The sequence below is a fragment of the Phocoena sinus genome, chromosome 13, assembly GCF_008692025.1.
Source record: "Phocoena sinus isolate mPhoSin1 chromosome 13, mPhoSin1.pri, whole genome shotgun sequence".
In the NCBI taxonomy this organism is placed as follows: Eukaryota; Metazoa; Chordata; class Mammalia; order Artiodactyla; family Phocoenidae; genus Phocoena; species Phocoena sinus.
This window is the reverse complement of record NC_045775.1, coordinates 45538029-45559836: the sequence shown is the minus strand read 5'-3', so window position 1 is coordinate 45559836 and position 21808 is coordinate 45538029. Positions and strand designations below refer to the sequence as shown.

At 35.9% G+C, this 21808-nt stretch overlaps 1 protein-coding gene across 1 annotated transcript in view; it reads right to left on the bottom strand.

Annotated features, from left to right (window-relative positions):
- Window positions 1–9454: 9454 nt before the first annotated feature.
- C13H2orf73 (chromosome 13 C2orf73 homolog) overlaps window positions 9455–21808 on the bottom strand; it is a 33881-nt gene continuing 21527 nt past the window's right edge. Inside the window, exons 4-5 of the mRNA XM_032652923.1 lie at window positions 10702–10817; window positions 9455–9862 (exon numbers count right to left, since the gene is read on the bottom strand). Coding sequence (XP_032508814.1) covers window positions 9494–9862; window positions 10702–10817 — 485 coding nt within the window. The 3' untranslated portion in view covers window positions 9455–9493. The remainder of the gene's footprint in view (window positions 9863–10701; window positions 10818–21808) is intronic.

Below are 21808 nucleotides of genomic sequence, written 5' to 3'. Positions count from 1 at the left end.
TGCATGATAGATATATGAAATATTGCCACCTAGGGTGCTTACCTGAGTTTTGGTGTCCAGAGTTTTTATTGAGCTTGGTCATGTAGCCATTGTTGACTGCCTGCATGGCTGACCTTAGTCTCCAGCCCCTGCAGAGATCAAACTAATATTACGTAGCCCAAGACACCCCTCAATAAATCACACTGTTGCATAGACCATCTGGCATGGCCCAAGGTTCCCAGGTCAACAAAGATACTCTTATCAGGCAGGATATTCCAAGGTCACTTAGAAGTGACCTTACAGGAGAGCCCAGTCCTATTTTTAGGCAAGGTTAATCCTTCACTACACAAACATGTAGGGTTATAGAATCCTAATTTAAAAAAACAGAATGAAGGGAACCCTTAAGGCAGGCAGACATCTGATAGGGATTTTCCTTTTGTCCTTATAGCTCAGTGATACTTTAGTGTATATAAGAATTACTATACACAAAATTTTGTATTCTAGACATCCTGGGCTACATGACGGACTTTCAAAGGACTTTTTCCTTTACAGCTTAACTTTTAAAAATACCTTCTTGGGACTTCCCTGGTGGTCCAGTAATTAAGAATCTGCCTTCTAGTGCAGGGGATGCGGGTTCAATCCCTGTTTGGGGAACTAAGATCCTACATGCTGCAGGGCAGCTAAGCCCGTGTGCTCTAGAGCCTGCATGCCACAACTACTGAGCCCATGTGCCACAACTACTGAGCCCGCATGCTCTGGAGCCCACATGCCACAACTAGAGAGAAGCCCCACATGCTGCAACGAAAGATCCCACATGCCTAAATGAAGATCCCGCATGCTGCAGCTAAGACCTGATGCAGCCAAATAAACAAAAATATTTAAAAATAAATATAAATACCTTCTCACTATACCCAGCTCCCACCACAATGAAATACATAAGCAGCTGCTACTATAAAGAAACAAAAACAAAGGAAACAAAAACAACCTACATAATGAAATTGTTTTTACAGAAGAACTTAATCTGGAAACTCAACTTCTGTTAGGGCTGCAATTAAGATTCTAGCCATAAAAACTCCATTAGGTCATACGTCTCTTCAACACACTTGTTTATGATTGTGAAACAAAGAGCTAAGAACTCTTGGGACCATTTGGGGGACATCTCCTTCTAGTGCAAAGTTGACTAAAGAATGAGGAAATTGTGTGACTTACAAGGTTACTGAAGAGTAAAATATTAGGCATTCTTAATCTACAGAATTAAAAAAGATAGTTTACAGAGTCATTCGAAGAAAGTTTTATAATAAAGAAGTCAATCATTACAAGCAAGTAAAAAGTAACATGTTTTCTCTCTTCCTCACAAAATTCACTCTTTCAGAGATGTTTAGTGTGGTTATCCATCTCTGACTTTGTTGGGCATATAACAGTACTGGACTCTGCTTCCTGGCTGAAATATTATAGATCATCTTGAGATAATTTATCAACCAAAAGCATTCTCTCCATAAATCTTACTAAGTTAGCAATGAATTTCTGTGGTGGAAAGGGCTTTTTCCCCCCTCTTTTACATTTTGATTTATAGCATGCCCTTTGCTGAGCTGTGTCTCTAAGAGAACAGTGATTCTCTCTAATGGTTACATGTAGCCTGTCTTCCTTACGCCATGAATTCAAATACTCAGCAAAATATCCTCTTACCAATAAATATATTTGTTATATAACACATTAGTAATTAACTTGGATAATTCTCTTTTTAAGGAAACAAACCTTTGTTGCACAATAGATTAAGCCAATAGTTTCCAGACTTTGTGATTTCACAGACTAGGAAAATTCCCAAAGTTTTTTTTGGGAGAACTAGCATAGAGTTGTCAAATATTTTCTTTTGCCAAGTAAAGACACTACAAGGAAAAAAAATCCCACAGAATCTAGTATCAGAATTATTTTACAAAAGAATATTTTTGTAGTTAATATATGAGTTAATCAGTATGATTTACTGATTTGTCTTATTTTTCTGCTTACATCCTATTTTTTCTGTCCAGGTTCAATATGTCTTTTAGTAGTAATTTCAGTGAAGGTCTGTGAGGAACAAACTGCATTACTGTAAGTGATTAAAACCATGGAATCTGGGGCAGAATGCCTGTGTTTGAATCCCCATTTGGCCACTGACTAGCTGTATGACCTTGGGCCAGTTACTTAACCTCCCTGTATATTAGTTTCATCATCTCTAATAAGGTAATATTAATAATACCTCAAAGTGTTGCTGTGGGGATTACTGAGTAAAAATATATAAAGCACTTAGTACAGTGCCTTGTAAAATTGTATTATATAGCACTTGCTATTATTATTAATCTGTATATGTCAAAAATGTCCATGTTTTGTCCTCATTCTTGAATTACAGTTTAGTTAAGCATGGGATTCTATGTTGACCATTATTTCCTTCAGTATTTTCAAGATATTACTCCACTATCTTCTTATATCTATAGTTGTGGATTGCCTTTCCTTTATAGGCAAGAATCTCTTTTCTCTACTTGCTTTAAAGCTTTTTCTCTTTACACTTGATATTTTGTGGTTTCACTATTATGTGTTCATGTGTGAATTTAACTTCATTTTTCTAGCTCAAAATTTTTTGCTCCTTCAAATTGAAGACTCACATCTTTCTTCAGTCCTACAAAGTTATCAATTATTGTGTAAATTAGGATAAGATTCTGCTGCAAGTGATAAAAACAAACAAACAAAAAAAAGAAAAACTCTAAATCAGAGTGATTTACATAAGACAGAAGTTTCTTTTTCATATAAACTAGGCCTTCCAAATGGTGTTTGATGATGTCAGGGACTCAGGGACCCTTCTATTTTATTGTTCCACCATTCTCAGCAAGGAGAATCTCTACTCGAACTTAAACCATAACATCTGCATTCCAGTTACTAGGAAGGAAAAAGTACAGAGAAGGGCCTACCTCCTCCCTCTAAGTACATTTCTGGAAGTTGTTTCTGCTGTTTCAGTTACATCTCAGAACATAGTCATATTGTCAATCCAGATACAAGGGAAGCCGGGAAATATTGTCTTTTGTCTGGGCAGCTAAACTCCCAGCTAAAAATGGGTGATTCTATGAATAAGGCAGAGAGGGAGATTGGTTACTGGAAACAAGTAGTAGTCTCTATCATAGCCATTATTTTGGTTGCAAATTTCTCTAGTATTCCCTCTATTATGTCCTTCTGGAACTCTTAGTAACATTCTATTCTCTTTGCCTCTTTCTTTTTAATATATTTTTATCTTTTTGTGTTATATTCTGTGAGACTTCTTCAGCTCTATCTTCCAATTTACTGATGTTCTTTTAAGCTATGTTCAGTCTACTGAGTTAAGCTTTTTAAAAATTATACATTTTTATTGAAGTATAGTTGATTGACCATATTATATTAATTTCAGGTATACAGCATAGTGATTCAGTATTTTTACAGATTATACTCCATTAAAAGTTATTATAAGATAATGGCTATAGTTTCCTGTGCTATGCAATGTATCCTTGTTTTTTATCTATTTTGTACATAGTAGTTTGTATCTCTTAGTCCCATACCCCTAATTTGCCCCTCCCCCTTCCCTCTCCTCTGGTAACAACAACTTGTTTTTGGTATCTGCGAGTCTGTTTCTGTTTTGCTATTCATTTGCAGTATTTTTTAAAATTCCACATATAAGTGATATCATAAAGTGTTTGTCTTTGACTTATTTCACTAAGCATAATATTCTCTAGGTCCATCCACACTGCTGCAAAAATGATATATTTTTTATCTTTAGAATTTCTATAACTTTTTCCCTGAAATATGCCTGTTATTTTTTTATGCTCTTCTGTTTTTTTCATTCTTTTATGTCTCAAATCATTTAAGCATACTTACTTCATAGTCTCTTTGCTCTACTGTCTGTAATTCTTGGGGGATGAATTCTACTAACCCACAGAAGAGATATTTCTATATTTATATACATATACACACAAATATATATGTATGTAGGTGTATATATGTGTGTGTGTATTTTTATCTCATCTTGGGTATTTCTTTCCATGGTGTCTCATGTGTCCAGGATTGCAGAGGGTTATTATGGAACAGTTTTGTATTTGTCTCTAACAGCAGTCTTCAGGTTTCCCTGGATCAAGCCAGCTTTTCTGTTGCTACCTCAGCTTGGGTTTCCTGCACTATTCATGAATGCACATTTGGCCCCCACTCTTGTGGACAGCTCAGTTTGGGAGGTATGTCATGTGGTGGTAATCAGTCTGCATTCTCCCCTAATTCTAAGGCTAATGGGAGCAGATATTCTAGAGTCCTTTTCACTTCAGCAAAGCTCTTCTGGGATCCTACCTCTATGCTCAGCTCCAAAGCCATTGCACTTGGAACCTCAACTCCCCTTTCAGCTTAGGTATTAACATCCCAGCCCCTAAGTCAACTTCTGATTCTACTTCTCCAGTTGCCTGTTTAGCTTCACCTCTTGCTCACCACTTTTTAGTGTTCTCTTCATTTCTGGTATTTGAGGATTTAAATTTCTTAGTTTAGTGCTTAGTTGCAAATTTCAAATGTTTTTATTATATTTTATTGAGCATTTATCTGTGTAAGGAGTGATGAGTGCTTTCCACATCAACTTAGTCTGTCATAGTGATAAAAAGTCTGATAAAAAGATAAAAAGTCTGGCAAAAAGAATGTTAAATCCCCCAAAGCAGAAGAATAAAAATCTCTCAGTAAAAGTATTGAAATTATTTGCTTCAGTATACTAACCTTGTTTATTCATTTGTAATGGGCCAGCATTGCCATGTGGGTTGACATTTAGGAATTAATGGATAGAGCATTGAGTTGGTTCAGTTGGTTCAGGTCCTGGCTTTGTTGCCTGCTAATTGCAAACTTGAGGAAATTGCTTAAGTTCTCTGAGCTTATGATTAGCCATAAAATTGGCATATTATTATTTGCCCTGCTTCATATGATTATTGTAAGGACCAAATGAGATAATGGATTTGAAAATGCTTTATTTTTTTATTGAAGTATAGTTGATTTGCAATGTTGTGTTAGTTTCTGGTGTACAGCAAAGTGATTCAGATATATATATATTTTTTTCAGATTATTTTCCCTTATAGTTTATTACAAAATATTGAGACTAGTTTCCTGTGCTATACAGTAGGTCCTTCTTGGTTATTTATTTTATAGTAGTGTGTATATTTAATCCCAAACTCCTAATTTATCCCTCACCCACATTTTCCCCTTTGGTAACCATAAGTTTGTTTTCTATGTCTGCAAGTCTATTTCTGTTTTGTAAATAAGGTCATCTGTAGCTTTTTTTTTTTAGAGTCCACATGTAAGTGATATCATATGATATTTGTCTATGGCTGGCTTCCTTTACTTGGTATGATAATCTCTAGGTCTAAGTTTGAAAATGCTTTAAAACTTAAAACACATCATACAAATTTATAGTATTATTAATAGCAACGTCAAGGGTTGAAAACCATTAACACATTCATTAAGATAGTTTTCAAATGCTATATGAAGTATTATGGGATTTTTGGTTTGGTTTGGTAAACTGAAAAAAAAAACAAAAACCCTGTATCCTGGTAAATGCTATCATTCTATGAAAATACCTAATAAGGGAACTACTTGGAAACATTCAAATTTTCTTGCGAAATTTAAGAGCAGCATTTGTACTGACAGGCAGTTATAACTTTAATAGACTATGGAATTCATCGTGGAGAGATACACTCTTAGCAGTTACAAAACAGAGACTCGAACCTGGAAGTCATCATTTCATTTTGTTATTATGTGTTTTCTCAAACAATGGATACTGAAAGTTCAATTAATATTCTGTGAGGAAACATAAACTCTTTATTTAATGCAGAAAAGATGTCCTCATATTTGAAAATGTTGAGAACTACCAACCTAGCCTATGGTAGTACTCCACTAACTGGCTCCAAACCCTCCTTGTCTCACTAAAACATATTCTCTAAGACAGAAGGATTGTATCAATCCTCTATGATTATCAGTCAACTATGATGTCTATTGCAGAGTATCTGTGATTTGCTAATGGTTATAGTACTAAGTTTGCAAATAATTTACTTAAAAGAAAATGAAAGATTGACTCGAGATGGCAGACTGATCATACACCTCTACCATTTACTCTGTATTAAATCTCATAAAAATACAGGTAAATAGATATAGATAATAAAATACAGTTTAATAGCATTGGAAAACAGAGAAACTTCCTATCAGAAGAAATACTTTTAAAATAAATTCTGAAAGATATCACCAAGAACAAATGTTTGGAAAACAAAAATAAATGAAACAAAAGCCCAACCCATGTGGAGGTAACTGCTGGGGAGTTAAGTCTGATAGAATTACAAGCTTAGAGTCAGTGAATATTAAGAAGTGGAAAGGGCCCTGGTACATTTATCAATTTGGAAAATTAGGGAACTGCATGTGGAGCAGCAAATTAGTTATCCCCTCTTCTGTGTGCTAAGAAACGGGCAGCTGTGGTATGAACTGAATCATACACTGTAGCTAGAAAAGCAGGTGATGCCTAAGTAGCTACTAACCCCCAGGGGGATCAAAGAGCCCATCAAACAAATCATGCTCAGGTACTATCTGACTGCATATCCCAGCCCTGTTCCAAAGTCAGGCTATAGTAGACAGAAACAGCTTATACTGATAGGGATTTGGAAATATCATGCATAAGACTGTACAATTAAGAGTCACCACGGGCTTCCCTGGTGGCGCAGTGGTTGAGAGTCCACCTGCCGATGCAGGAGACACAGGTTCGTGCCCCAGTCCAGGAAGATCCCACAAGCCGTGGAGCAGCTGAGCCCGTGAGCCATGGCTGCTGAGCCTGCGCATCTGGAGCCTGTGCTCCGCAACGGGAGAGGCCACAACAGTGAGAGGCCCGCATGCCGCAAAAAAAAAAAGAGTCACCAAACATTTGAGAAAAAGTACAATATCAAGAAAGTGAATCATCACACTAAACAAACAAAAATTAAGAAAGCGAACAAAAGACTTTAAGCATAAGTACAATATTCTAAGAGAGATAAGAGCAGCTTTTGTATCCATAAGATAGGGAGACTCTTATGTATTAAGGAAGCATGTATAGATCTTGGAAATTAAAAATACAGTCAAAAATTTTAAATTTCAATAGATGACCTAGCATAACAATGAACATGGCTGAAAAGCAAATTAGTTAGTAGAAAGTTAGTGCCAAGGAATTCTTGCATTACTTAGTGGTAAAGTACGATGAGAAGGATAATGAGAGAAAAGATAAAAGACCTAGATGATAGATCCAAGTGTTCATTCTGTTAGTAGCTGTCCCAGAAGGAAAGAGAGAGAATGGAGGGGATGGAAATAACAGAAAAAGCTACAGGATAAAATTTTCCAGAATGGAAGAAAGATAAGAATCTTCAAGCTGAAGTATTTTAATTCTTTTCTCTCCAGTTTTGAAGTTTTAATCATTCTCTTTGTTGTACTGTTGTACTCTTGCTCAGTCTGATTTTCTTCTTTGTGTGATTTGTAGTTTTTGTTTGTAACCTTGCCTTTAACAGGGACTGTTTCTTCTGTGGATTGTGGAAATATCTTTCCGGGGGTGGGGGTGTATGTTGCATTTGCTTTTGTCAGGCACCTCAGTGGTATCCCCAGCAGGATTATTTTTTATGTTAATTTTCTGTCATATGAGATGACCTGCATGTAAACTCATGTTTCAAATTGGAATGTGGTGCAAGCTTGAGGTTTTACTTTCTCGCAAAGATTTATTCATTATCTATAGCTCTAGGCAGAGGCAAACTTTCTTGCTAACAGTTAAGTGAGTGGAGTTCTTCCAGTATGCCTTGTACCAAGATAGCAGCTATTCCAAAGTTCTAGCTTTATGCAGGTTTCAATGCCATCTCTCTATTTTGGAGGCCATAAATTTCCATCTCTGTTCCAATGTGAATTAAAATTCAAGTTCATAGTCTTTTTTTTAAAATAGTGTACACTTTTTAAAAAATATTTTTTCTAGTCCCTAGCCTGTAAGACCTCTCTCCAGATCTGCTAGCATTCCCTTCCCCCACTCACATCAAAGCTTGTGTTATTGCTCCAGTTATATAGTATATCTATACGATGGAAGACTATGCTGCTGTTAAAATAATGAGGTAGTCTACATGTGTTGACAAGAAAAGATCTTCAAGATATATATTGATACATAAAATAAGCAAGTTCTTTATTTTGAAACATGAGGGTTTCCCTGTTTTGTGAGCTGGGCTGCATGTTTATTTATTGTTTCATTTTATTCAACATTTCAAGGTGTTTGTAATGAAAGGGGTTCACTATTCGCCTTAATCTGCCATGTTGTAAGAACCAGAAGTTCCCAATACACAAATATTTAATAATGGCATTTATTTGTTTGCAGTCTATTAAAATGTCTTTAGTGGAGGAATAAAGATACACCTGTAGTCTTACCAGTACTATAGATAATAGTGTACAATGGATATGTTCCCATGGAAATTTGTTGGGCATGTAAATACTCTTTGGGGCAGCAGAGGAATACTTCACCTACTTCCACTTGTGTGCAACATAACACAGCTTATAGTAGATACATTTTTGGCACACCAAAATGTACCAAATAGAATAACTGGTAGAATTACCCATACCAAACTCTGCCAAAAAGCAAAGGTTGAGCTAGTGCTAGAAATAATTTAAATAAAATAGAAATCAATTTAGGAAATATTTTGATATTCTGTGTACTCATGCCTTTCAATTAAAAGTGTGTGTGTGGGGCTTCCCTGGTGGCGCAGTGGTTGAGAGTCCACCTGCCGATGCAGGAGACATGGGTTCATGCCCCGGTCCGGGAAGATCCCACGTGCCGCGGGGCGGCTGGGCCCATGAGCCATGGCTGCTGAGCCTGCGCATCCAGAGCCTGTGCTCTGCGGTGGGAGAGGCCACAACAGTGAGAGGCCCGCGTACAGAAAAAAAAAAAAAAATGTGTGTGTGTATCTTGTACTGGGAGAAAGGTTTTTAGTTTTTACACTCTTAATTGTATATAGAAGGGTTCAAAGTTTTAGAATAAGGAGGAGAATTCAAGGTTATAGGAGAATGTTATCCTTAAATTGAAATTTTAATTATAGTAATAGTGATAATGTGATTACAATGATCACTGATCAATGTGTATGATCTCATGCTCAATATCCTTATGAAGTTACTATTATCCTAATTTTATAGATGAGGAAACTGAACTCTAGAGAGGTTAAGTAATTTACCCAAAGTCACACAGCCTCTATGTGGTGAAGCCAAAATTCCAGCCCCAGTTTGATTCTAGAGCCATGGCTAGAAACAATCTAACATAGAAATATGTCTCATATCCATCACTCATTGGAGACCACACTTAAATTTTTGGTGTATTTTATTACCTTTTTTCATTTTCCCATTTACGTAAGTTGTCATTTTTGAGGTTATTGATAACAGAAAAAGCAAATGTGAGGGCCTGTATGATGATTCTGAAATCGTCTACATTCTAAGGACTATGTTTTTATTTGAAGAAGGTAGTTTATCCTGGTTTATCCTGACTTTTTATTGGTGGACTTAAAGAATCATGCCTGGTGAGAAGAGCTTTTACTGCAATTATTTGAAAGACGTCTGCAGTCTTCTCCCTTCTCTCAAGACTTCTGGGACATGTGTTGGCTGCCACTCTGACGTCTGTTTCTGATAAGTGAGTTTTAGTCTCTAGCAACTCCTGGGAATTTTGTCGGCAGAGACCGGGTGAGATCATTTTGCTTTCCGCTGAGTTTCCTTTCTCTGTTTTTTTGGACTGTTCTGATGAGCATGACCCTGGAGCATTCAGTAATACCTCTGTTCTCTTAGGAACTGTTGGCCTACTCCCTGGTTTTATCTCTGTCTGCACAAAAACTCCATGTCGCTGGAAAGGAAAACAAAGTTGACATTAACCAGGGCACACAAGTTGCTGGAAGATGCAGCTGTGACCGGAGTTCATGTATTAGCTCAAGTCCTGATTGAAGCAGGCATTTGTTTCTCTGCCTCTTCATTGGCTGTCACCTTAGTTCAAAACTGAAGACGGAAGTTTAAATGGTGAACCATTTAAACAAATTATGAACAAGGGTGCACCAGAAAATGAACAGGAAGGGAAAAACAGAAAGTCAAAGGAGCGGCATCTCATTATCTCCCATTCTCAATTTTTCTGTCATTTGAATTGTATGAGACTATTCATATCCAATTTCATTTCTTGCTCTGCAGGTTGCTATGGATACGATAGAAACTGCAGTTCATAGACCTAAGGATTTATGATTGCATCATAAACGTCTATTACTTCCAACAACTAATAGTTGTTGTGAAATGTTATTATTATTAGCTATGGTGAAATATGAAAACAAACATCTGTAGTTGGGAAAAAATCCAGCAATTGACTATTACATTACTGTTCAATTTATAAAACTTATATGCATCCCCCTGCCACACACATACATAAGCATGTCAAAAACTTTAGCAGGTTGCTTTGATATTACCTTAAGTGAATGATTTTAATAATTTGAACCAAATTCCAAAGACTGATCCAAAATTATGACATCATTCTTTAGTTTTGACTATGACATGTGGTTAAGATTTTATCCTCCTAATAACCATGTTAGTTTGTTTAAATCAACTTTGAGAAATATGATTATGACTTGAAAGGCTTAGAGTTCTACCATAAATCTATCCCATCATAAAGTATTAAGTAATTGATTCTAAATACTGACTTACCTTTCCCCAGATGGGCTCATTGGGTGTTTTCCTGGCATCATATTGATGTGAAAAAGAGATGCGTTCTATAAAATTCTTTTGGAGTTCTGCTGATGCATCAGGAGAGGCAAGTGGAACTAAGGGGAAAAAGATTTTGTGAAGTCAGGATAAAAGATTTGTATATGGAAATATAATCAGTATTTATAATATTTTTGCTTTATCAAAAATGTTAACGAAACTAAATTCTTTTAAGTATGAAAGGTTACCTAAACACATCTAAATAATACAATCATAGATTCATCATTCTTTCTCCATGAAAAGAACCAAATCAAAACAACCAAATTAGCCCCACAGGTGGAATTCCTAGTAATTTTAAAAACTAATAATAATGTAATAATGGTTTTTAAAAATCAACTGTTAGGTCTGCTTCTTGCACATATACCAACCAAAGTGTTAGGAAAAGCATAAGTACAATTTATTTGTCAACTTATTTTTACTACTGAAAAGGCTTTGAGAAATTTATGCATAAGTTGCTCCCTGCTAGCACTGACAAATGAACTGGAAGATTCCAGGGCTACTGCACTTGAACACACAATTCTTTTCATTTCCCATTGACAAAGGCTCTGAAAATTTGTGAGAGTATTCTTTAAAAATCGCTTTTAAATAATCTTCCAATCTGTGTAATAGCTATATAGGGGTTCATTATATTGGTTTCTCTATGCTTAAAATTTTTAATAATTTTAAAAACTCACTTTAGTTTTGCTTTTAGCACACTACGTTATGTAAGGAGTCAGAGTAACACCCAGTTTAGTGACATAAAATTCTGTCAAGGAAAAAATTTCTCCCTTTTATAGAAAAATATGTACATAAGATAATATGTACACCTCCCATATCTATGGAGTGATAACAAGAAACTGATACAGTGGTTGTTGCAGGGGGAGAGAATTAGCTGGCTGGAGGACAGAGGTGGAGAAGAGTGGATTCACTTTCACTCTTTTCCCTATTGTACCAATGGAATTTTGTACTGTATGCCTGTATTAACTATTAAAAAATAAAATTTAAATTGGAAAAACCATGACTTTAAAATTAGGGAGAATATATAAGAGGAAAAATATGTTAGTAAATTCACATTTATTAAGCATTCATGAATTTAATTCAATATTCAGACATTGATATAAACTAATTTTACTAGCTAGAATGATTACTCCAATATTTATATATTACATAATGTGAGATGGCAGTCTTTTCTAGCTAGCAGGGAAAAATGCTAATTGATAACATTTCCTTGATTTCTAATTGAGATCAGATACTCAAAACTCATTTTCTACTTAATCATTACTTTTCTTTTAGGATTTGCTAGCACACAAAAGAGAGCAGGTGCCAAAGATTTAACATAAATTTGTGGACAACTATTTATGTTGAGAAATTCTAACCATAAGTTATATTTTTCCACCAAATCAGAAAAGACTATCAGTTTTGGGGTGAACGCCATGGTCTGGCTCACAGAATGTTAGTGTTTCCAGGAACATAGTCTGATAACTCTGAATAAAATGAGGCAGCTCTAAATTTAGGCATTAATCAGGTGGGGTTAATGGAGTATCCAAAGCATGGGCTTTGGGATAAGATAGACGTGCTTTCAAATTCCAGCTCTACTGCATTTCCTAGTTGTGTCACTTTGGACAAATCACTTCACTTCAATGAGATTCAATTTCTTCTCCCTAAAATGGGAATAATAATAATTTGCTTTCAGAGCTGTGAGGATTAAAGACAATGTTTATAAAGTCTCTAGAATGCTGGGTCAAATTAGAAAGGGACTTCTAAGTTAGGCAAGGGGCAAGCTCTTTTGCATCCTGACAAAAGGGAAACCATGGAAGAGGAGAAGCATGAATGTGATGAACTATCAAAATGCTGGGAGAAAACCAAAGGGTTTAGTAAACTGCTATGAAGGGTTGGTGGCAGCTTGGGCTGGAGGGTAGGGAGATCAGATGTAGACAGTAGAGAATAGGTTGGGAGAGCTTTTAAAATCTGCTCTTGACTTTCTCCCACATTGCTTTGGGAAGATCACTGTTTGCCTCAGGGCGGCAGAAACTGGCAGCAACGTCTAGCCATGTGTTGTCAACTTAGTAACATTGGAGCAGCACAGAAATCCTTCCAGGGTAAGGAGCTGATGAAAATGGTTGCATGCAGCCCCTTGGGCATTTCCTTCTCCAGCACTGCCAGAGCAATTGTCAGTGCTGGTGGATTAAAAACATCAAGAGATTGCCTTCTCTTGGTGATGCCTCTTTTTAGGAGTTTAAAGGGGAAAGGAGTGGAGCCCTGAGTAGAGGATTGGTCTCAAATAGGGACAACAAATGGAGGTGGTCAAAACTGGTTTTGTCAGGCCTGACCCTCTCCAGCCTGACCTTCATCTTCTTTCCTTAAATTCATTGAGAGGTACACAAGCCAGACCCTGGTCTTTAGCCTTTGCCCACACAGGGCTGATAATTCCCCTTGGGGAATATGACCTAAGATAAACTAGAGGGACACTGTTAAAGAAAGACAATAAGATTTAAAACGTACACTATGTGAAGCAGAATTATTAGAACCTATGTACCAAGAATAAAATAAGCATAACAAATATACTCAAAGGTACAGGAGGTATTCTTAATATAAAGCAAGAATAAGAGGTCATAAAAAAGAATCATGTAAAATATTAGAAATAAAAATATAATAGTTGAAGTAGAAATGGTGAGATAAAAATAAGAGTTATGAACTAGAAAATCAGACTGAGAAGCTTTCCCAGAAGGAATCTGGAAAGGAGAAAGAAATAAAGGTAGAAAAGCTAAGAGACGGGCTTCCCTGGTGGCGCGGTGGTTGAGAGTCCGCCTGCCGATGCGGGGGACGTGGGTTCGTGCCCCGGTCCGGGAGGATCCCACATGCCGCGGCAGCGGCTGGGCACATGAGCCATGGCCGCTGGGCCTGCGGAGCCTGTGCTCCACGGCGGGAGAGGCCACAGCGGTGAGAGGCCCGCGTATCGCAAAAAAAAAAAAAAAAAGAAAAGCTAAGAGACATTGATGGTAGAAATACCAACACTAGAATCCAGGAAACCTAGAAGAAGAAACAGAGAAAAGGAAATGTTTAAAGAAATAAAGATGATAAATACATAAGAATTAAAGAAAGCCCAAAGACCTCAGATTGAAAGGGCTCACAGATTACCAAACAGGTAGCAGGGCCAGGAGTAAGATGAGGCAAGTGAGGCTCATGGGATGCAAAATGTAAGGAGGCACTTGCATGATCCTGGGAGTGAGTGCCTCCTTACAGTTTGCACCCTAGACCTCTCACTTGGCTCACTCTTCTCCCAGTCCTGTATGGTAGATAAGAAATAACTCACATGTAAGACACTTTATAGAGAAATTTAAGGTCATCTGAGACAAAGAAAAAATTCTAAATGTTTCAAAGAGGAGAGGTAGATTACTTACAAAGGAGTAAGAAGCAGATTTATATCAAATTTGACAACATTGGACACATAATAACTTATTAATATTTTTTAAGTATTAAAGGGAAAAAAACTTTAAGCCTGGAATTTTAATATTTTAATATCCAACCAAACTGTCATTTAACCATGAAGCCAAAATTAAAAAATATTGAGAGGCAAAGAAGGCCTCAGAATATTTCCCCATAAACAGACCACTTCAAAAATTTTCTAGAGGAAGAACTCAAATGAGAATAGAAATAACTCAAGGAGGGTGCCTAAGGTATATGGAAGAAAATAATAAAACGTTTTGCCTCCTTATAAAGACAATGACTAAAGAACAGAAAAATAAGTATTACACCTGTAATAACTCAGAACTAAAATTCTACTGTTTAACATATTAATGGAGATTCTGGTGAATATTATAAAAAATGAAAAAAGTAGTATAATGATTGCAAAGGAAAAGAAAAAGCTGTCATTATTTGTAGGTAATATAATTACCTGAATAGAAAAACCACTAGAATCAATGAGAATAGGGCTTCCCTGGTGGCGCAGTGGTTGGGAGTCCGCCTGCTGATGCAGGGGACGCAGGTTCGTGCCCCGGTCCGGGAGGATCCCACGTGCCGTGGGGCGGCTGTGCCCGTGGGCTATGGCCACTGAGCCTGCGCGTCCGGAGCCTGTTGCTCCACAGCGGGAGAGGCCACAGGGTGAGAGGCCCGCGTACCGCAAAAAAAAAAAAAAAAAAATGAGAATAAGGGTATAGCAAGGCAAGCAGATAAGTGTACAAAAATCAAAAGCATTTTGCTATGATAAAAATAACCTACTAGAAAACAAAAGGAAAAATAAGATACAGTCCCTGTAGGAATAAAACTATACAGTATAAAGTTTCTAGAAAGTAAGACTTCACAAGATCTCTATAGAGAAAATTTTTTAACTCAAAGACAAAAATTGAGCTGAATAGACTTTCCATTCCCTTAGATAGGATGGGATAGTATGTTACTGTAAAGGTGACAGTTTTTCCTAAATTAATCTATAATGTCAACACAACCCAATCAAAGTTCTAGCTGGATATTTTGAGAAATGTCATAAATTCCAAAATTGAAATGGAAAAATAAAGGTCCATAAATAGAGAGCTTAACTTAACTGTGAAAAGGAAGAGCAAAGAATGAGGAATTTCCCTATCAGATATTAAGACAAGCTAAAAATCTATATCATTAAAACATTTTAGTAATGATCCAAGGACTGAAAATTAACCTAAGGAATGTAACAGAGAGTTCAGAGACAGACTTATTCATATAGGGAACCCTAACATACAATTAAGGAGGTCTCCCAAGTTAATGACAGAAGTGTAGATTGTTTAGTAGGTGGTATCCAGAAAACTTGTTCACTGCATGGAGAAAAATGGAATAGGTTCCCTATTTAATACTGCACATAAAGCTGGGCTATAGAGTTAAATACATAATTATGGAAGGTAAAATGATAAAACCAAGAGAAGAAAATGTAGGAGAATAGTTTTGTGACCTAAGGGTAGGAAAACTCATCATAAATACCCAATGCACAAACCATAGGTGAAAACTTAATAAACTTGATTACATCAAAATTTATTTCTGTACACCATGAGCAAAGTTAACAGAGATGATAGGTTGGGAAAAAATATTTGTAGCATGAAAACTAAAAGGGATAGGACATCAGTGGGAATGGCAGAGTAAAAACCTCCAAAAAAACTGCTTCTCCATAAAAGCAATGAGAACATTGGCAAAAATAATCAAAATCAACTTTTTCAGAACTTTGCAAATTAACCAAAGGCTTGCAACAATCTGAGAAGCATTTATTCAAGAAAAATGGCTTAATCTCTGTAATAAAAGCAGGCCTTTGGCCCAGTTTTCATGCCCCTGTCCCCACCTTGTCATAAGCCTTGGAAACTAACAGCCCTGAATTTATGGTAAAAATCAGCAAGAAGCTTAGCAGCCACTGGAAAGAACCACTGTCTTTGGACCTTCCCACAAACATGAACTCAAAGAATTGTTATTTAACCTGGCTGGCACTTCTTTGGAAACTCCATTCCTAGGGCTTGTCTTTATAGACAATGACTCAGCCTCTCTTAGTGTAAATAGCCTTTCCCCCAAAGGCATTTGTCAAAAACAATCAAGGGCAATTGTTTAACAGGGCAGCTGCCCTTAATGGCAATAATAGTTGGGGCAAACAATAAGCTGACCCAAACTAGAAACTTTTATGCCTCCTACCTGCTTAGAATCCAATGCCAGCAATTTCCCACACAGGAACCTATCCTTGGACAACACAGGTCATGTCCACCTACTATAAGGAAAACTTAAAGTATGATGAATTAAATTCTCTCGCTTTGTCTTTGTGAGAGAAATGCATAGAACAAAATCTCTATCATCATTAAAAGCCCTCTGTAATGATAACAAAAATGCCTCGCCATAAACTAGATTTAATACAAATAGTATATTGCATATTTTTCATATAGGGTAACAAAGATTGGTCACAGGGTAACTTTTTTTCAAAACAAATACTTTAATACCTTACTAATATTCAAAACCAGTATTCTACCAACCAACACAGTTCTTCTAAAATAAATATTCAGTAAGTCTTTTAATTTGGGGAAGGTTTGGGACTAAATGTAGAGATGATAAAGCAAATACATTTAAATCTATAATTTGTTATGTAATACATCAGAAGAAAATTTGATCTGATAGTTTTCTAGTGTTGACAGTTTTAGGGAAATATTAAGTTTATAAAGAGTATTAAAATGTTTGACATATATGTATTTACTATATAGGTTTAACTTATTAGATTTACAAGAATTTTTTAATTGGGGAAGGTTTTTTTTTTAATTTAATTTTATTTATAAAAAAATTTTTTTTAAGGTATCAGGGTCTCATTAGCTCTTATTACAAGAATTTTTTAATTGTTTGGGAAGGTTTTGATGGTCAAAGTTCTACATTTTCCTTGTTAGGTATTTAAAGTGTTAAGAGGAAAACAGAATATAATTAAATCACCAAATGCAGTTTAAAATATTAATGGAATTTAATTGACTATGTTTGTAAATAAGTCATTGTTAAGGAGTATTTCATTTGTTCAAGCTGAGTTAATTAAACACCAAAGAACAAGTGAAACTTACTATTCTAATATTATACAATATTTAAAAATTAAGGGCTTAAAGAAATAGTTTTAAATTTATAATGTTAAAACTAGAATATTAATTTAACCATAAATAAATATCTCTTTCTGTATGCAAAGACCCCCATAGAACATAAAAAATCTTCTACTGAAACAAGTTACCTTCAAAGGATTAACAACTGGACTGCTTTCAGACCTGACATAACAATAGAATCCAGATGACAATGGAATAATACCTTCCTAGTGTAAAAGCTAAGTAACTATGAATCTAGAATTCTATACCCAGCTATACTTTCATCTATTAGTGAGGGCAATTTAAAGACCTTTTCAGACAAAGAAAAATGAAGAGTTGGCCATTCCTAAACTCTCATGGAAAGGACTATTTAAAGACATTGAAGTAAGGTGTTACACTGGTGACCCCAGAGAATCAGGCCTCCCAGTATTTGCATCCTTGTACAGTCCCCTTGTGAATGTGCACTGTCCTTGTGATTAGCTTCAACCAATAGGATGTGGCAGAAGCGATACTATGCCAGTTCCATCTACCCTGCTGGAGAAACCACACGCAGAGACCAAACGGAGAAGGACAGGCCCAATCATTCCAGTGTCCCAGCTGAGTTCAGTTCCCAGACGACCTACCAACTAAATTCAGTTGCTCAAGTGCTCACCAGCAAGAACGGCCAAAGAACTGCGCACCTGAGCTCAGCCCAGACTGCAGAATCATGAGCAAGTAAAATGATTGTTGTTTTAAGCAACTAAATGTTGGACTGACTTGTTATGCAGATAACAAACAGAAAGACTTCAGAAGGAAGTCAATTAAAATGAATCATCTTTTATATAGTGATCTAGAACCTCCCAGAATCTTGAAAATAATAACTTAAAAAAATATCTTCATGGGGACCAATAAAGGGGCAAGAAAGGTAATCTAAACTATTATAGAAAGAAATTCCTTACCCAGACATTATACCTATTAAAAGTAGACATAAAAAAAAAAAAAGTAGACATAACTACCATGTTCATTTATGTAAATATATGTGATTTTTAAAGAAGCCCACAATAGTGAAGATCATCTAAGTGGGAAAACATCAAAGAAGATATTCAAGTTCTTAGTGGTTACTCTACTTAAGAATTCAAATTGGACCCAAAATAATTACTTAAAAGAAGCCTTGTTAGATGAGGCTTACAAAAAGTAAGCCAAAGTCTATGAAGAATGTTTGAAATTCACTCTCTGTTTCTTGGAAACTTCTAATTAAAATAGGAATATTCCAAACAAGGATACACCAAACAAGTTGGTGTCTAGCCATCTATATTTTATCAACAAAGCCAGGATTTATTCAAACACACAACTTGTTCCTCATATTGATGCGGATTTAGCAGCTTTTGTTTTGAGAAATTTTCTTAACTTTTCATTTGTATCTACTTAAAAAACATTTATCAGTATTATTTTTCTATTAGAAACCCCATTCTTCTAAGTAGTATTTATTTTCATCTTACATAAACGGATTATTAATGTAAAAATAACAGTACAGATTTTCACAATACAGTGTAAAAGAGAAACTTGAATACAACTGTAGCAAGAAATCATTGTTATGTTATACCTTGATGCAAAAGAAGCAACACAAACTAAAACCTATTTTAGAAAAATATTTTTAGCACCGTATCTGAATTCACAATTTTAAAGAATGTTAAAATATCAAGTAATTGATAAACAGCCAAAGTTTTATTTAAGTATGAAACACCTCCCTTACCAATTAGATCAGCTTTTCCAATTTATAAAGTTTTATTATATAAAACCCAAAGTGAACACTCATTCTTACAGGGACTCAGATATGATGGAGCATAGCCGTTTGTTGAACTGACCATGGATGGCAGCCAGGAAATTGTGTGGTGGTAGAAGACATAAAGGGCACTTTCATTATCAGTACAAGATGACATTGCTGAAATGCCAAAAACCAGGCGTAATTAAGTGGGCTGATGGAACAGAATGACTATGAGATGACTTTTGCTATTAATGCATGTTTATATACACATTTTCTGTCTATATGCATATATGTATACACACATATATATATATACATTAAAAATCTGGCATATACAGACTAGTTTATATACTAGTTATAGTTTAAATGTTACATAAAATATTTTCTTTTAAATATCATTCTCATCTAGTACCCAAACACCATCTAAAATATGAATAAATTGCAGGTTTATATTGTGGTGTGTATATTAGTTAAAATTACATTATGACTTTAATCTGTTGAATAATATGTAATTATCATTAAACTAATCAATAAATATTTGTTGAGTCTGGGCATAGTGGTAGGACCTGGAATATAATAATGATTTTGGCAATGAGAAATACCAGTAAAAGAACAGACACAGAGAGAGAGAGGAAGAAGATAATACAATGATAGTAAAGAAATTAAAAGGGCTTAAAGCCTTAAGGAAAAAAGAGAACTAAATGCGAGCAAAGATATTAACAAATTTGGAAGCTGGAAAGCAGATGGATAAGTGGCAATTGAGTTGAGTAGAGTCCAGTAAACTGGAAGATAAGGGCTTGCGGAGGAGGAGGGGGGGTGAAAATCAAGCCAATTCATGCCACAGCCTTCCAGTGAGGCTCGGGAATTGGAGGCATCAGACGCTTCTGAGGCAGGGAGCATGGGAAGTGGTACAAGTCGAAGCTGTAAACTGAAGATTGTTTGAGAGACTCCCAGATTTTCTGTCCTCCACTCCAGGCAGAGGCTTGGAGGATTCCTCTAAGGGAAAATTGACAGACCTACAGACACTGATTATGGTTGTTCCCTTATGAAATAACCGGGCCCTGCCTGATCATCCTAGAACAAAGCCTATCTGTCTCATCTTCCACTACATCCCTTATTTGAACTAGAGAAGAAACAACTGCTCCTTATGAGAAAGTACTGAGACCTGACTGGTTAGTTAACAAAAAAGTCAGTTAAGGCAAAGAATCATAGAAAATTATGTAAACCATACTTATTTTCCTTTAACCAGTTCATTCACCAAAATTTTATTGAAGTGCAAAGGCATTTTCTTTGAGGAAGTGCCTGTTGGTTGGAATTCCACTTTATATTTCTTGCACAAACCACACGCCTAATGTGTCCTTTTCATTTTCCGTTTCTTTAGCACAGAATGGAAACTTAAGGATGCATTTGAAGGAAAATGAGTACAGCGTCTTTCAAGATTTAAAAAATTCCCTCTAGCTCTTCTTTTATAGTTATTTTACCCGTGCTTAATTAGCATTTTTAAAGTTAGTGATTAACCTTTTAGCAAGTCTTTGTAAAGTATTCAACTTTGAATGTTTTATAGAAACAACTGCTTTTTTTCTTACTCAGATTTTAATTTATAATATGTAATTAAGTTATAGAAGTACAGTAACAAGTACACAGGCATAAATTGGTTCTGAAACAAGCATGACTTTCAGAAAGTATTCTCTACCTCCTTGGTCTGAGTTATGTGCCCCTTCTCTAAATCCCCATGCCAAGCTATCAGGAGCAATAGGAGACTTAGGTAGATTTGGCAGGTCAAATAGGACCATGTAGACCATGGCAAAGAATTTGAAATTTACTCTACAAACAGTGAGAAGTAGCTAAAGCCTCCAAAGGGGAAGAGTGATGTCCTTCATGTTTTTAAAAGATCTGTCTGACGATGGTATGGAAAACATTATGGAGGAGGAAGAAAGGAAGCAGGGCAGCAGTGGCTTCACTACATTGGTAAGATAATTTGGGATAGTATTTGGAGATAGAGGTGTCAAGGTGGATTGGCTGTAGAGGGTAGGGAGTTTTAGAATGACTTCTAGGTATCAAAACTTGAGCATCTGGGGGAATAGAAATGACATTAATTGAGATGGGGGGATAGGTTTGGATGGGCGAAATGAAATGGTCTATTCTAGCCATGTTAAGCTTGAAAAGGAGATTAGTTATCCAAGAAGAGATGTTAAGTAGTTGGTTGGATATCAGGCTTGAAGCTCAGGAAAGAAGCCAGGGCTGGAGAAAGAAATTGGTAGTTGTATTAACTCCTTTGACTTCAGCCTTAATCTTCTATTCCGTGTTTCATCTATTTTGGGTAGTCTCTCTTGAGGACTCATATGTTAAATAGTGATATTAGCACCCTTCTCCTCTTCTACTTCCCATCTTCTGTCAACTGTATATTTATTTTTCTTCTTAAAGCTGATAACATAATTCTGATCTGTAACCATATTTAAATTTTCCATATTGTGTCTATAAAATAACGCTAAAAGTTAACTACTAAGTAGCACTTACAATACAATTACGTGAATTTTGTTCACTTAAGAGCCAAATGTTGTGCTAGGACTATATTTCTTTCTCAGTGGGTCCAATGCCCAGTGCCACTTGGGGAAGAAAAAGGTTCTAGTGTACCTGTCAAATAAATCCTCTTTTCTAGGTTAAAAATGATTTCCCCTGAGAACTTTGAAGACATTAACTCCACTGTGCTCGTCCATCCGTGTTGCTTGATTCCATATACTTATTCCTTAGGTGGTGACTTAGTTTTCTTTTAATGGAA